This window comes from Ovis aries, chromosome 6 (genome assembly GCF_016772045.2).
Source record: "Ovis aries strain OAR_USU_Benz2616 breed Rambouillet chromosome 6, ARS-UI_Ramb_v3.0, whole genome shotgun sequence".
NCBI lineage: Eukaryota > Metazoa > Chordata > Mammalia > Artiodactyla > Bovidae > Ovis > Ovis aries.
The window spans coordinates 99,042,555-99,059,081 of record NC_056059.1 but is presented as its reverse complement, the minus strand read 5'-3'; the positions used below and the strand labels follow the sequence as shown (position 1 = coordinate 99,059,081).

At 42.8% G+C, this 16,527-nt stretch overlaps 1 protein-coding gene across 3 annotated transcripts in view; it reads right to left on the bottom strand.

The window, feature by feature from the left end:
- Positions 1-2,419: 2,419 nt before the first annotated feature.
- The window catches only part of GPAT3 (glycerol-3-phosphate acyltransferase 3), a 62,875-nt gene continuing 48,767 nt past the window's right edge, over positions 2,420-16,527 (bottom strand). For all 3 annotated transcript variants that reach the window (XM_027971150.2, XM_042251593.1, XM_042251595.1), the window contains 5 exons: positions 14,711-14,766; positions 13,592-13,677; positions 12,380-12,508; positions 11,856-11,935; positions 2,420-3,691 (listed from right to left, as the gene is read on the bottom strand). In XM_027971150.2, the coding sequence (XP_027826951.1) occupies positions 3,580-3,691; positions 11,856-11,935; positions 12,380-12,508; positions 13,592-13,677; positions 14,711-14,766 (463 nt within the window). In that variant the 3' untranslated portion in view covers positions 2,420-3,579. The remainder of the gene's footprint in view (positions 3,692-11,855; positions 11,936-12,379; positions 12,509-13,591; positions 13,678-14,710; positions 14,767-16,527) is intronic.

The following is a 16,527-nucleotide window of genomic DNA, read 5'->3' as shown; positions in this document are numbered from 1 at the left end:
ATGAAATTAAAAGACGCTTACTCCTTGGAAGGAAAGTTATGACCAACCTAGATAGCATATTCAAAAGCAGAGACATTACTTTGCCAACTAAGGTCCTTCTAGTCAAGGCTATGGTTTTTCCTGTAGTCATGTATGGATGTGAGAGTTGGACTGTGAAGAAGGCTGAGCGCAAAAGAATTGATGCTTTTAAACTGTGGTGTTGGAGAAGACTCTTGAGAGTCCCTTGGACTGCAAGGAGATCTAACCAGTCCATTCTGAAGGAGATCAGCCCTGGGATTTCTTTGGAAGGAATGATGCTAAAGCAGAAACTCCAGTACTTTGGCCACCTCATGCGAAGAGTTGACTCATTGGAAAAGACTGATGCTGGGAGGGATTGGGGGCAGGAGGAGAAGGGGATGACCCAGGATGAGATGGCTGGATGGCATCACTGACTCGATGGACGTGAGTCTGAGTGAACTCCGGGAGTTGGTGATGGACAGGGAGGCCTGGCGTGCTGCGATTAATGGGGTTGCAAGAGTCGGACACGACTGAGTGAATGAACTGAACTGAACTGAACCAAACCATTACTCAAAAAAATAACATCAAATACCAGTAGCATCAATCCATTGGAACCCAGTATTCGAAAAAAAAAAAAAAAGCAAGCATACAGCTTTTGTCAAGTTCCTAACAGGGTCCCTTGTTTTCACACCTCATCCTCCCTGTGGTCTCCTATCATAAGCCACTAGACCCAGCAAGAAACAGGTTAGATCTGCAGTACCACACTTAAAAAAGTATCATATTTTAGAAACAGCTACTGAGACCAACTCTGGTCCAGAGGTGGCCCTCCTAACCCCAGTACATTATCTGTAGTCACGATAAACCAACAGCCCTTCTTGTGTATTTCCAGATATCAATAGAATGCCTGAAATGCAGCATGTGCAAATCACCAAGTCGACTAAACTTTGGCAAGTCTGCCTCTACTAGAAAACTTTCCTCACCACTGTTCTTTGCACCAGGCTGTGATTCAAGACTGTTTCCCCTATGCTCTGACGATTATCTGCTGATTCAGACATGGCTGCTCATCGAATCCCAATATGTGCCAGGATGTGTCAGAAACCCTTGGTGTTCTTGAAACCCAGTGTCTATAAAGGTCACCAAGACAACAAAGGGTAGGAATAATAAAAGGGCCATCACATTTTTTTAGGTGATGGCCCATCACAAGACTCAATGAAAGGGTTAGATGAAATGGCTTATCTAACAGGATTTTTTTCTACCAAATCCTGCTTACCCTTCATATACCAATAGTTACAGAAGTCCAAGGAATACTGAACTCTGGGCACAATATTTCTAAACTGGGGATAATATACAAAGAAAGGCAAGTTAAAAAAAAAAAAGGTGTTCTAGGGAACATAAGCTAAATCTGAGCAGTATTTGCTTTCTAAAAACATGTTTTCAGTAATACTGTAATTCCTAAAACAACTTGAAAACTAGTTGTGTAAGTCAAAAACTTATAAGACAAAGGTTCTGGTGCTCTGTGTTGACCTATAGGGGTGGAATGGTGGGGGGTGGGGGCGGGTTTTGCAGAGGAGAGAGGCTCAAGGGAGGGGATATATTTATACATATAGCTGATTCACCGTGTACAGCAGAAACCAAGACAACATTGTAAAGCAATTATATTCTGATAAAAAAACAGCATTAGATTTTCTAGTGAATATGTGATAGCATTACTGCTTTCATGGTGCCCTTGGAAAGATACGTATTATCAGTATCCAAACAAAACAACTGTTAGTTGTTCTCCCAACTTTTCTGAGAATTGACCTAATTAATAAAATGAGTTTATTAATTCAAGCTGTATTGAATATGACAAGCAAAAAGAAAAGGAAATCTGAGAAAAAAAAGAGTCACTGCAACATACAAATTCACTGATTTGAGGTCAAAGCTTACCATCCAGGAGAGTTTTTTGGGGGTGTGGGGGCAAAGGTTAAAGCAAGAACCAAGGAAAAAGATGGGGGGAAGTGAGAAGAGAAGGCTAGCTGACCGTGATGGTCACCTGTTCACAAATTTTCCTTTGGGATCAAATCCATGTGGCTTGATGAGAAGAATACACACTGATAGTGCTGGGGCAGGCCTGTCTCAAGTTAAGAGAGAAGGGCCTGCATTCATTTGCAAAACAACCGAAGTCTATGTTTTGCACTAGAAAAGGTCCAAGAGTCAGAGTCCAGACAAACTTAGCTTAAAAAAAAAAAAAGAGGAAAAAAACACACCAAAACCAATGGTCCGTGTTTCTCATTTTCCAGCCGTGGCAATCTGATAAAATCTAACTATATCACTGAAATGAGGAAATAAACAATCCTTGATTGTAATATGAAAAAAATTTAACTTACTCAAAATCAAAAGGAGGCAAGAGAGTTGAGGTATGGAGAAAATAACACAACACACGTTTAGAAATATAGAATTCATTTATATTCACCGTAAGACAGTGTCATATTTTGTACACGGTTCCCAGAAGAGAAATAACACTCTGACGGCACTATATTGCTATCAACATTGCTTATGCTGCACAGTCGGGAAACACTGATTTTCCCCTTTAAAAGATTTAAGGCTCAGATTCCAAAAGGTAATTTTACCACTTATTTTCCTGTTTAAGAAAATGGGAAAGTTCTGAACTAAAGGACAAAGGGGTGATGGGGGAGGAACAGCAACACCCACTTCACTCACAACACCCCCAACTCTATTGGTGGTGGTTGTCAGAGGCTCTTCCTCTTTGAAATGTGTTTGGTGACATGGATCAAACAAATCAGCAGATGGGAGAGGCGTCAGGTAGAGATCTTTACTATAGAAACATGGAAAACTAAAAGCTTTATCACCAGTTGCTGGCTAACATAGGTCTATTTGAAAGTCACCTACATATAAATATGCTCTCACTATAATGTAGATTCACTTTTCTTTGGTAAAGCTCACCAAATAGGATGTCTCTTCTAACACGCCAGTAAAAAATACTTAATTTCCTTTCAACTTTCAGATCAAGGGGCCACAAAGCTGTCCTTTCTCCTAAAGACTGTCTTCCATTTTTCTTTTCAACCTTGTAGCAGAACAAAACCATGAGAGCCATTTGAACCTAATGTGCAATCCTTGTTTAAGTGATTAAGGAAAGTGGGAAGGGAAGGGCGTGTGAAAACGAATCGTGAACAAAGTTTGGAGTATTTTGTTGAGAACTGCCCTCTCAATGAGTTCCAAACACAATGAGTTTCCAAAGTGTTTTAGAAGAACTTTTTCCAGTACAAATATGTCATTCAATCCACAAGGCCACAGTCATGTCACAAAAGGCAGAATCAGTTCAAACTCAGTACACTGCTTTTCAGTTCATACGGCTAATGCTGTACCAACAAAAGCCAAAAAGGGCACCGTGGGTTCTGCCTCTGGCATGAGGAGGTAGAGACAACCATCCTGCAGAAAGGTTAACAATTAAAAAAAAAAAAAAAAAAAGTAAAACAAAACAACACACTCCCTTCCTCCCCTCGCCAAAAAAAAAAAAAAAAAAAAAACAATCTCCACCCCGTTCCATCTCTAAGGACTAGCTCTGGAAAGCATGGATGGCATTCAGTCCAATTCCGACTTGAGAGATCCGTTGCCCACAATCATTTTGCTGTAATTCTTCTGCTGCTCTTCCTTAAAGGCGTCCTTCACCTTGGCTCTCTTCAGCCCTCCATCCCTGAGAACAGAAAGACACATCAATACTCCCAGCAACGATTTCAAAGGGTTACCTCCTCATACATGGCTGCACAGTGCCATGGCGCTGAGCAGACACTCAGAGAGGAGGGGAAGTACCATGGATTCGGAAGCAGAAAGACCCAGATTTCAGTCTCTGCTCTACCGCTTAACCAGACCTGCATTACTTAAAGGAAGGAACAATCTCTTTGATGTTTGGTAAGAATTAAGCACAATTTCAAAAGCAGAAACATGACTTTGCCAACAAAGGTTCGTCTAGTCAAGGCTATGGTTTTTCCAGTGGTCATGTATGGATGTGAGAGTTGGACTGTGAAGAAAGCTGAGTGCTGAAGAATTGATGCTTTTGAACTGTGGTGTTGGAGAAGACTCTTGAGAGTCCCTTGGACTGCAAGGAGATCTAACCAGTCCATCCTGAAGCAGATCAGTCCTGGGTGTTCTTTGGAGGGAATGATGCTAAAGCTGAAACTCCAGTACTTTGGCCACCTCATGCGAAGAGCTGACTCATTGGAAAAGACTGTGATGCTGGGAGGGATTGGGGGCAGGAGGAGAAGGGGACGACCCAGGATGAGACGGCTGGATGGCATCACGGACTCGATGGACATGAGTTTGAGTGAACTCCGGGAGTTGGTGATGGACAGGGAGGCCTGGTGTTCTACAATTCATGGGGTCACAAAGAGTCAGACACGACTGAGCAACTGAACTGAACTGAACTGAACTGAACTAAAGCACAATTTCACAGCTCAGTTTCTTTTTAGAAGTTAGGGCTGCTATCTTCCATATTTGGATGCTATATTAAAACTCAGACTGTTTATCTTTTTCCCCAGGGAAAGCCAAGTACTAGATTTTTTCATCTAAATCAGCCTATGTGTATGTTAGTCGCTCAGTCATGTCCGACTCTTTGCAACCCCATGGACTGTAGCCCACCAGGCTCCTCTGTCCATGGGATTCTCCAGGCAAGAACACTGGAGTGGGTTGCCATTTCCTTCTCCAGGGGATCTTCCCGACCCAGGTATCAAACCCAGGTCTCCTGCATTCCAGGCAGATACTTTACTATCTGAGTTACTGGGCTTCCCTGGTCTCACTATAAATACACATATAAGAAATGATGAAGGTGCTATGTGTGGGGGTGGGCATGGGGTAAATTCCTCAACAAGAAATGTGCTCATGATTCAAATCTAATCCTGTGTCTAACAAGTCATGTTTTGATTCAAAGTGCTCTATTGTAAGTATTGATAATCTTCCATATTCCAAAAGAGACTAAAAATAAATAAAACAAGCAACAAAAACATAAATGGTATTTAACCAATCACAGTGCCTATGTAAGCAGCATTCCTTAATTCAGAGCCTATGAATCTTTGAACTCTCTCGGGGGTGGTAAAAATCACACCTGCCAAAGTTAAAAGGATTGTGTATGTCTTTCTTCCTTTTGACAATACAAAGAAACAACATGTTGGAAGACCTGGAAGAAGACTGGATTATCTGGATCCACTCTCTCCTAATCTCACACTTTAGATTTTAATTCCCAGGAGACCATGGACCAAGAAAGTGCTTACTTTATACTCTGCCTGTTTAATTTTAACCCAGCTAAGTACGAATGTTTACCAAGTGCTCTCTAATGATGATGGGTGTTTCACAGGTTAGCCAGTGAACTCAATGCCGTGAAGACAGAACTTGACCTACAAACAGAAGACAGCCTGAGTACGCTGTAACGTTCAGGCCTCTAGAGTCAAAACAAAGACATGGTCCACCACGAAGTCCTCAACTTTAAAAATGGACTTCGGCCCACAAATCTTCCAGGGGGTCAAGCTGTAGGAAATTTCCATGAAATAAGGTTAGAAGTTGTCACGAGACCTCCAGAATTGTCCACAAGAGCCTCTTTTATCCACAGGAGATGCTTCTCCCTATACACAGCATTTAGGGGCTTCCCTGGTACCACTCAACATCTGCTCAAGGACAGATGTTGGTTAACTGACCTGTTGCCTGTTTTGGCTGCTCAAGGAGAGACGTTGCTAATTGACTTGTTGCCTGTTTGGGCCTGGACATCAGAAAAGGAGGAATGGCCTTTCCTCTGGCTCTCCCTCCCTTTCTGAGTTCTTACTCTTCAGAATTCACATAAAAGCAATGTGTGCGGGGCTTAGTGGCTCAATCAAGTCCAATTCTTTGTGACCCCATGGACTGTAGCCCACCAGGCTTCTCTGTCCGTGGGGATTCTCCAGGCAAGAATACTAGAGTGGGTTGCCATCCCCTCCTCCAGGGGATCTTTCCAACCCAGGGATCAAACCCAGGTCTCCCACATTGCAGGTGGATTCTTTACTGTCTGAGCCACCAGGAAAGCCCAAGAATACTGGAGTGGGTAGCCTATCCCATCTCCAGGGGATCTTCCCAACACAGGAATCGAACCGGGGTCTCCTGCATTTGTAGGCAGATTCTTTACCAGCTGAGTTACCAATTCAGTTCAGTCGCTCAGTCATGTCCGACTCTTTGTGACCCCATGGACTGCAGCACGCCCAGCTTCTCTGTCCATTGCCAATTCCCAGAGCTTACTCAAACTCATGTCCATCGAGTTGGTGATGCCATCCAGCTTGGTTGGTAAGAACTAAGAAAGGGAGGGAGGGCCAGAGGAAAAGCCATTCCTCCTTTTCTGGGGTCCAGGCCAAAACAGGCAACAAATCACTTTATTGACATCTGTCCTTGAAAATCCTGAGCATCTCCCTTCTAAAGAAAGTAAAAGTGAAGTCACTCAGTGAGGTCCAACTCTTTGCGATCCCATGGGCTGTAGCCTACCAGGTTCCTCCATCCATTTCCCTCTCCAGGGGATCTTCCTGTCCCAGGGATAGAACCTGAGTCTCCTGCATTGCAGGCAGATGCTTTACCATCTGAGCCACTGCTCTAAGCACTCCAACTGTGACTCATCACCCCCTAGAGACTTCAAAGCTTTATTCAATTCCCCTTTGCAATGGCAGGAGATCTTAGTTCTTAAGGAGGGCAGCAGCTGAATATAAAAGCCAGTTTAAGATGATACAATTGAGGACTTCCCTGGTGATCCAGTGGTTAAGAATCCACCTGTCAATGCAGGGGACACAGGTTAGATCCCTGGTCTGGGAGGATCCCACATACCGAGGGGCAACTAAGCCGTGCACTGAACTACTGAGCCCATGTGCTGCAACTACTGAAGCCTGTGCGCCTAGAGCCCATCCTCTGTCTCAACTACAGACTGGCACTTGCCAAGAGCATCTGCCACTGGCTGGAAGAAGTACAAGCTGGAACCAAGATCGCCGGGAGAAATCTCAGTAACCTCAGATATGCAGATGACACCACCCTTATGGCAGAAAATGAAGAGGAACTAAAAAGCCTCTTGATGAAGCTGAAAGTGGAGTGTGAAAAAGTTGGCTTAAAGCTCAACATTCAGAAAATGAAGATCATGGCATCCGGTCCCATCACTTCCTGGGAAATAGACGGGGAAACAGTGGAAACAGTGTCAGACTTTATTTTATGGGGCTCCAAAATCACTGCAGATGGTGATTGCAGCCATGAAATTAAAAGACGCTTACTCCTTGGAAGGAAAGTTATGACCAACCTAGATAGCATATTGAAAAGCAGAGATATTATTTTGCCAACAAAGGTCCGTCTAGTCAAGGCTATGGTTTTCCAGTGGTCATGTATGGATGTGAGAGTTGGACTGTGAAGAAAGCTGAGTGCCAAAGAATTGATGCTTTTGAACTGTGGTGTTGGAGAAGACTCTTGAGAGTCCCTTGGACTGCAAGGAGATCCAACCATTCCATTCTAAAGGAGATCAGTCCTGGGTGTTCTTTGGAAGGACTGATGTTAAAGCTGAAACTCCAGTACTTTGGCCACCTCATGCGAAGAGCTGACTCATTAGAAAAGACTGTGATGCTGGGAGGGATTGGGGGCAGGAGGAGAAGGGGACGACAGAGGATGAGATGGCTGGATGGCACCACCGGCTCGATGGACATGGGTTTGGATGAACTCTGGGAGTTGGTGATGGACCGGGAGGCCTGGTGTGCTGCAATTCATGGGGTCGCAAAGAGTCGGACACGACTGAGCGACTGAACTGAACTGAAGTGAACAACAACAAGAGCATTTGCCATCTGCCTCTGAGGAGCCTGAACCCTGTGCTGCTGCAGCTGTTGACACTCAACAACCCGAGGGAGTTTAGGGTGGACAGTGAGGCACTCTGTGCTCCACAGAATCTGACAGAACAGGCCTTTAGATAGTTAGATATTTTCAGGAACTGATTTCATGATCCCAATCTTTGCATCTCTTCATATCTAGAAAATCTAAAAGTCCCTTCATGATGACATCAGCTCTTCATGACGAGCAGGAAGCCTTTTGTAAAGTGCTTGATTCACCAAAATCTTATATATTGACCTTCCCCCACTACCTCTTTGGAGTAGTCTCTCGGAGCAGTCTGAGGTACTGTCTCCTGGGCTACAGTCCCCATTTCACCCTAAATAAAACTTAACTTGCAACTCTCACGTAGTGCATCTTTTTAAATTGACATCTGCAACAAGAGAAGCCACTGCAATGAGAAATTCATGCCCCATTACTAGAGAGACCCCCTACTCACCACAACTAAAGAAAGCCCACCTGCGGCAACGAGCCAGCAGAGCCAAAAATAAATAAATTTTAAAAATAGTCACCTAATAATTTTTAAAAAGATGTTTCAATTAAGTTATCATTTAATCTGGTGGGGGGGTGGAGAGAATCTAGACATGTTAATTCATACCCAACAGATGAATGATAAATACAACCGGAAAGGCAGTGAACTTATTTTCTTTTAAAAGAAGAGTCTAGGTAATTAAAACTAACTTTTTTGTTATAAAACTGCAGATAGCCTGATAAAAGGCAATTTTAAAACTATGAGGATCATTTCTGCCATTCTGTTCAGGCCAATCTGGCTGAGGACAGTCTGTCCTGGAGCTAACTCCCTTAGGCTCCTTTAGTTTCTCAAGGCTTTCTTCCTTTTCTTGGTATCTGAGGCTACAGATCCAAAGCTTTTCATAATGGCTTCAGGGCAGGAACAGGGTTAGGATGTCAAATAAAAGGAAGGGGGATAAAGAATAAAAAACAATGGACGAGGAAGAGGAAGCCAGTTATACATATGAACATGGGTCACTAAGATATCTGTAAACTGGAGCATTGGTAAGTCTGTTCATTTCGTGATGGCAGTGATAAGGATAGAATAGGATACTTGTACAGGTAGTTGTAAAGGTCCCAGCAGGGGACTATAAATAGATACAGAATCCGAGGAAACTTTGGGAGACTGATTGCTCAAGAAAGCTCCATCTAGTCAAAGTCACGGTTTTTCCAGAAGTCATGTACAGATATGAGAGTTGAACCATAAAGAAAGCTGAGCACCAAAGAACTGATGCTTTCAAATTGTGGTGCTAGAAAAGACTCGTGAGAGTCTCTTGGACTACAGGAGATCAAACCAGTCAATCCTAAAGGAAATCAACCCTGAATATGCCCCAATACTTTGGTCACCTGATGCAAAGAGCTGACTCATTGGAAAAAACCCTCATGCTGGGAAAGACTGAGGGCAGGAGAAGAAGGGGGCGACAGAGAATGAGATTGTTGGTTGGCATCGCCAACTCAATGGACATGAGTTTGAGCAAATTCTGGGAGATAGGGAGGGACAGGGAAGCCTGGAGTGCTGCAGTTTGTGGGATCACAAAGAGTCAGACATGCGGAGGGACTAAACAACAACGGGTAGTTGTAAAGGTCTCAGTATGGGACTATAGATAGAGAAACTTAGAAAATTTGGGGAGACCACTGTAAGTTAATGATTGCTCAAGAAAATATGGGATTATCATGGAATGAAGCAGGCTTGTTTTGCTATAAAGCCATAAATAAAAAAGCATGAGACATTCCCCAGGTCATCAGGTGAAAGGAAAACATTACCACCCTTCTACTGATTTGAATAAGCTATGATAGTCCCAGTTTGACCTCGTAGGGTCAGACACTCTCCTGCCCAATACAAAGGAGGCGCTAATGATGTAAGCCTGACCTCTACTCAGAGAAGACAGTCTTTTCCTCTCCCTCCTTTTCCTTTGATTATAAAATTGTAGACCACTTAAATTATGGGACAGGCAACCCGCCCGTTTGCATTTCCTCAACTATCCTATAGTAACATATCTACTTTTTGCCTCTTACTGAATTTCCTCTGCACTGAGACACAAAGTACCTGAGCCTCAGTAACCCCAGACATCAGGTGAGTGATTCTAGTTAAGACCATGGGCTCAAGCCCCAATCTAGGTTTAGGCGGGGTTCAAGTCCCAGCCACATGGACTGAAGTCCCACTCTGGGTCACCTGGTTTCAGTAGGATGTCTGCAATTTAGTTTCACATATTCCAGTTTAGAGAGTATAATAAGAATGTTAGTCCTAACCTATCTTAACCATAGTTCAGGGAGTTGCCCTAAATCAAGAACTCGTAGCCCCAGAGCAGTGAGCCAGGCATTTAATCAGAAGGCCACCCTCCAGAGGTGCCACAATAAGGCTTCCACTATCTTGATCTCCCATCAAATTTCCAAGCTTTGTTAATTAGCATAGTGAATTTAGAAATGTGTTTTCACTGCAGAAGTTAGTGGCTTGTTAATTAGACTTTCCTGGGTGAAATTAGTTGTGTTCAAGATACGTGAATTGATGAAATTATTTTAGAGATATCCCCCACCCTTGCATTAAAGGGTATATAAGAAGCCAGGCAGCCCTTCTTCCATAGGCTTAATCCCTAAGCAGTTCTGGGTCCCTCTGCCGGTTCAGAAGGTTTTGGCTGCCTAGCTGACAGCCTGACTTGGCTAGCCACATCCTGCTCCAAGACACTCCCAAAATTGCCTCTAGTGAACTTCTCATGTCAAGTGTTTTCAAAACACCAAATAGATAGATAGCAGGGACTTTATTAAACGCACAGGACTTAATGAATGGACTGTTTTTGTGCTAAATATGTTAATACAGTGCGTGTATATACAAATTTAATCTCCCATTATAACCTAGGGATATTCAACCCTCACTGACACAGGCTAAATGTTTGCATGTGCCCCTCAAAATTCAGGTACTGAGGCCCTAACCTTCAATAGTACACTATTTGGAGATGGAGCTTTGGGGAGCCAGTTAGGTATGGATGAGGTCATCAGGGATGGGCCCTCAAGACAGGAACAGTGCCCGTGTAAGAAGACACACCAGAGAGCTTCCAGCCTTCAGCACTGTGACAAAATAAATTTCTGTTGCTTAAGCCACCCAATCTATGGGAGCTTGTTCTGGCAGCCTGATCAGATTAACACTCTCACCTATATTCTTTCTTAAAAAAAACACAAAACTAAAGCCATAGATATCCATACTTAAAATATTTCACTTATTTCCTGTCAAGTTTTTAAGTTTTCTTTAATATAATTACAGCTGGAGATAAACAAAAACAAGTGTGTAAGTTGCCCCCTGCTTCAAAGATCCATTTCCCTCAAATCCAATCCCACTTTCTTCTTCAGTGAAAGATCCCTAAATTTTAGCTAAACATATGGCCAAGCAGGAGGTTCCCTGGTGGCTCTGACAGTACAGAGTCTGCCTGCAATGGAGACCAGGTTTGACCCCTGGGTCGGGAAGATCCCCTGGAGAAAGAAATGGCAACCCACTCCAGTACTCTTGCCTGGAGAATTACATGGACAGAGGAGCCTGGCAAGCCCCAGTTCATGGGTTTGCAGAGTGGGACGTGACTGAGCCACTATTGTGGCCAAGCAGAACAAAGACTACATTTCTGAGCCGCCTCTGCAGCAAGGTGTTATCACGTGACTTGAGTTCAAGTCAACAGATAGAAGTGGAAGTGGTATGTCCAACTTCCAGCTTTTGCTCTTAAACACATGAATGCATCCTTCTTGTTTCAGTTCTTCCCTGCTAGTCATGTTACTGTACTCACTGGGCAGTCGTCTTGGACCATACTGAGAATGGAAGATCAATACAAAATGAGCTGTTATACCAGTCTAGGCTGCCTATGATGAAGTATGGGAGATAAAATTCTATCTTATTTAAGCCATCGTTATGCTGTATAAACCACTGTCAATGTCAGCTAAACCTCCAGCTAATAAGCATAATAAATGACATTTTTTTTAAGTAATAATACTTCTGAAAAATTTCTTACCAAGGAAGCTCAGTCAATCCTCCTTGTACAGCAATAGCAGACTTAACCCTGTTAGCAAACTGGACTGCGTCTTCTCCTTCCTGGAATAAAAAATTACCAGTACACCCTGAAGATAGAGCTCTCAAATAATGCTTTCAAATGTCTCACAATTACTTAGATTTGTTTTAAAGTATAATGTTCACATTTTTAACTCAAATATGCTCTATTCTGAATTATAGCAAATATCATTTGTCCATCAAGAAAATGCAGTGCTGTTTTTGTTTAATATCTTTATCACATATATACATTATGCTCTTTACTAGACTTATTCCAGATACAACATTCAACAGTATCTGTAGGTTCAATAAACCAACAACAATGGTAAAAACTATTATGGAAAAGAATTCTCCTGATCTAAAACCAGTGTGACTTTGCAGAGCGCTAGATACATTTTTTTAATGACTCTTTTGCTGAGAAAGCAGAAAGTCCAACTTCAACTGATGCCGTCACCTAATTAGATAAAGCACCTGTTATTTATGCAATACCTCTCTGGTCATGGGGGGCATGTACCACACGTCACAGACGATGGCCCAGCTGGTCATCACTCGAAGCAGGTAGCTCACAATGTTGTATTTACTACTGTTCCAAAACGCATCACCAAACTGAGGATTGTACTGAGAAAAGAGAAAAGAAAATGCATTCTAGTTAGGAATTAAATGGCAGCTTCTCTTCTACATGCCAGTACGTGACAGGCCAAACATCTATCAGACCTGCCCACCTCCAAAGAGAAAAAAGAGAAGCTACTTTACTTAATCCAAAGTAAAGTAAAGTAAAAGTAAAATAAAGGATCCAAAGAGCAAACAAGATGTAGAAAACAACCTATGGTTACCAGGGGTAAAGGAGGGGACGGATAAATTGGGAGACTGAGACTGACATAAACACACTACTATATAGAAAACAGATAACTAATAAGGACCTACTATATAGCACAGGGAAGTCTACTCAATACTCTGTAACAGCCTATATGGGAAAAAAATCTAAAAGACTGGATATATGTATAACTGAGTGGATTCACTTTGCGGAACACCTGAAACACAGCCTGTAAATCAACTATATTCCAATGAAACTTTTAACAAAAGAAAAGAAACAAAATAAAGAATAAACCAGGCCAGGAAAACTCCCCTGACTAGAGCCTCAGAGCACTTAGACTGGAGGGTTATTGACATGATTCTTAAATATCTGTCTACCCACTTCACTGGAAGGTGGGTGAAAGGAGGAATAGTGTCTGATTGCTTATCACAGTGTCCTCAGTAGGCAGACACTGGCTTGGCACATAGTATCCCCCTACCGCTACATACCTATATCCATATCAATAGACAGAAAAAGGGATCAAGCAAATGGGACAAATGTAAACAATGGGTGGATATGAATAAAGAGCACACGCTCAGTCGTGCCCAACTCTTTGTGACCCCATGAACTGTGTAGCCCATAAGCCTCCACTGTCCATGGAATTGTCCAGGCAAGAATACTGCAGGGGGTTGCCACTTCCTTCCCCAGGGGATCCTCCCGACTCAGGGATTGAACTCGTGTCTCCTGCATTGCAGGAAGATTCTTTACCATCTGAGCAACTAGGGAAGCAAAGAGCACACAAGTATTCCATATTTTTGCAAATCTTAAGTTTGAAATTATATCAAAATAAAGTGACCAAGTCACTGTCTTTGGCAGGGAGGGGTGTGAGAGTGGATAATCTGTCTTACCTTAATGGCAACTGGATGGATGGTTCCTCCAATTTCAAAGCTTCCTTTTTTAAACATCATGACGGAAGTATTGTTGATACAAGTTCCTATAAGGACATCGGTAGGGAGTGAATTAAAGCAGTCAATTTAAAAAGGAAATATTTTGTTATAAATAATTTTAAATATTCAGGTCACATCAAAATTACAGACTTTTTAAAAATTACAGATATTTTAAATGCTATCATTTTACAAATTAACTCCTGTTTAAGTAGTAGTAATTCAACAGTTCTAAGCAGGTTTAACTAGAGACAGAAATGGCAACCCACTCCAGTACTCTTGCCTGGAAAATCCCATGGGTGGAGGACCCTGGAAGGCTGCAGTCCATGGGGTTGCGAAGAATGACTTCACTTTCACTTTTCGCTTTCATGCTTTGGAGAAGGAAATGGCAACCCACTCCAGTGTTCTTGCCTGGAGAATCCCAGGGACAGGGGAGCCTGGTGGGCTGCCGTCTATGGGGTCGCACAGAGTCAGACACGACTGAATCGACTTAGCAGCAGCAGCAAGCAGGTTTAACAACAAATTTTACTTTACTGTTGACTACTCTAGAGATACAATTTCTTCACAACAGATGGCAACTTCAATATATTTTAAAATAAGAACCTTTATAAAGTTATGGACAATACCTATCTAAGTTCATTAAAAGTGGAATTGTTAGTCACTCAGTCATGTCCAACTCTTTGGGGCCCCATGGACTGTAGCCGCCAGGCTCCTCTGTCCATAGAATTCTCCAGCCAAGAATACTGGAGTCGGTTGCCATTTCCTTCTCCAGAGGATCTTCCCAACCCAGGGATCGAACCTGAGTCTCCTGCATTACAGGCAGATTCTTCACCATCTGAACCACCAGGGAAGTCCATCAAACTTCATTACCCAGAAACAAGTTCTGAGATCAAAAAGGTACCATGACTTCCATCAAACCTCATAAGAAAGCAGCGAATTACTGGCTCAGAGAGGCCATGCCTTTCCTAAAGGAGAGCAGAAATCTGGACTAAGAATGCCAGCTCCAGAACAATCCAGCTCCCCATATACTTTGGGTACCTGTTGTTATCAACCATAAGCTTGGTAAGCAATACCACTTCTCACCTTCAGGAAAGATTAATATGGGTAATTCTTTCTTATGAGCAATATGTTCTTTTAGTCTGTGAAGAAAAATAAAGGATCTAAATTAGACCTTCGAAAAGAGAGAGGTGGGAATCCTCTTTGGTATCTTTTCTCTGCAAATTTTTTAAAATTGGTATATAGTTGCTTTACAATATTGTGTTAATTTCTGCTGTACCACAATGTGAATCAGCTGTAAGTATCCATATACCCCCTCCCTCTTGAGCCTCCCTCCCACCCTACCCCCATCCCACCCTCTAGGTCATCACTCAGCACTGAGCTGAGCTCCCTGTACTACACAGCAGCAGCTTCCCACTAGCGATTTTACACATGTAGTGTACATACATCAATCCCAATCTCTCTTTGGTATTCTTTACTCTCTACTAACACAAATATAATTGTAAAGCAATAAGGAGAAGAGAAAGGAAATAAACTCAAGTTGGTCCCTTTCTAAACAAGCATTAAGAGCTAGCAAAGCTGAGATAGACAGATGGCAACTGCCAGCGTGCACACCACTGCTCAACAATCACAAGACAGGGAACAGTTCTCTAACCTTAAAGACATTTCAATAGGTATGTGCCATTTCACTCTTAAAAGCGTAGCCCACCATCATATTTACAGAAGCAACGACTCAAGTGCCTCCAGTTAAAGGTCTCAGGCAAAAAGCTGCTTCAAACAAAGGTTTCTGGTGGCTTAACTCCACTCCAAGACCCAGAAGTTCCCTCTCCTGTTCCATAAAGAGTGCTAGCTCTGTCTGCCTTTCAGTTCAATTCAGTTGCTCAGTCGTGACCCACTTTTTGTGATCACAAGGACTACTGCAGCGTGCCAGGCCTCTCTGTCCATCACCAACTCCCGGAGCTTGCTCAAACTCATATCCATCAAGTCGGTGATGCCATCCAACCATCTCATCCTCTGTCATCCCCTTTTCCTCCTGCCTTCAGTCTTTCCCAGCATCAGGGTCTTTTCCAATGAGACAACTCTTCGCATCAAATGTCCAAAGTACTTGGAGTTTCAGCTTCAGCATCAGTCATTCCAATGAATAGTCAGATCTGATTTCCTGTAGGATTGACTGGTTTGATCTCCTTGCAATCCAAGGGACTCTCAAGAGTCTTCTCCAACATCACAGTTCAAAAGCATCAATTCTTTGGGGCTCAGCTTTACGGTCCAACTCTCACATCCACACGTGACTACTGGAAAAACCATAGCTTTGACCAGATGGACCTTCGTCGGTAAATAATGACTCTGCTTTTTAATATGATGTCTAGGTTGGTTGTGGCTCAGCTGCTAAAGAATCCACCTGCAATGCAGGAGACCTGGGTTCGATCCCTGGCCTGGGAAGATACCCTAAAGAAGGGAAAGGCTACCCATTCCAGTATTCTGCCCTGGAGAATTCCATGGACTATATAATCCATGGGGTCACAAAGAGTCGGACACTTTTCATGACGAAAGTGACCAACTTTCACTTTCTTTTTTCACTTTCTAGGTTGGTCATAGCTTGTCTTCCAAGAAGCAAGCGTCTTTTAATTTCATGGCTGCGGTCACAATCTACAGTGATTTTGGAGCCCTAGAAAAAAGTTTCTCCCTGTTTCCACTGTTTCCTCATCTACTTGCCATGAAGTGATGGGACCAGACGTCATGATCTTAGTTTTTTGCAAGTTGAGTTTGAAATCAACTTTTTCACTCTCCTCTTTCACTTTCATCAAGAGGCTCTTTATTTCTTCTTTGCTTTCTGCCGTAAGTGTGGTCTTATCTGCATATCTGAGGTTATTGATATTTCTCCCAGCAATCTTGATTCCAGCTTG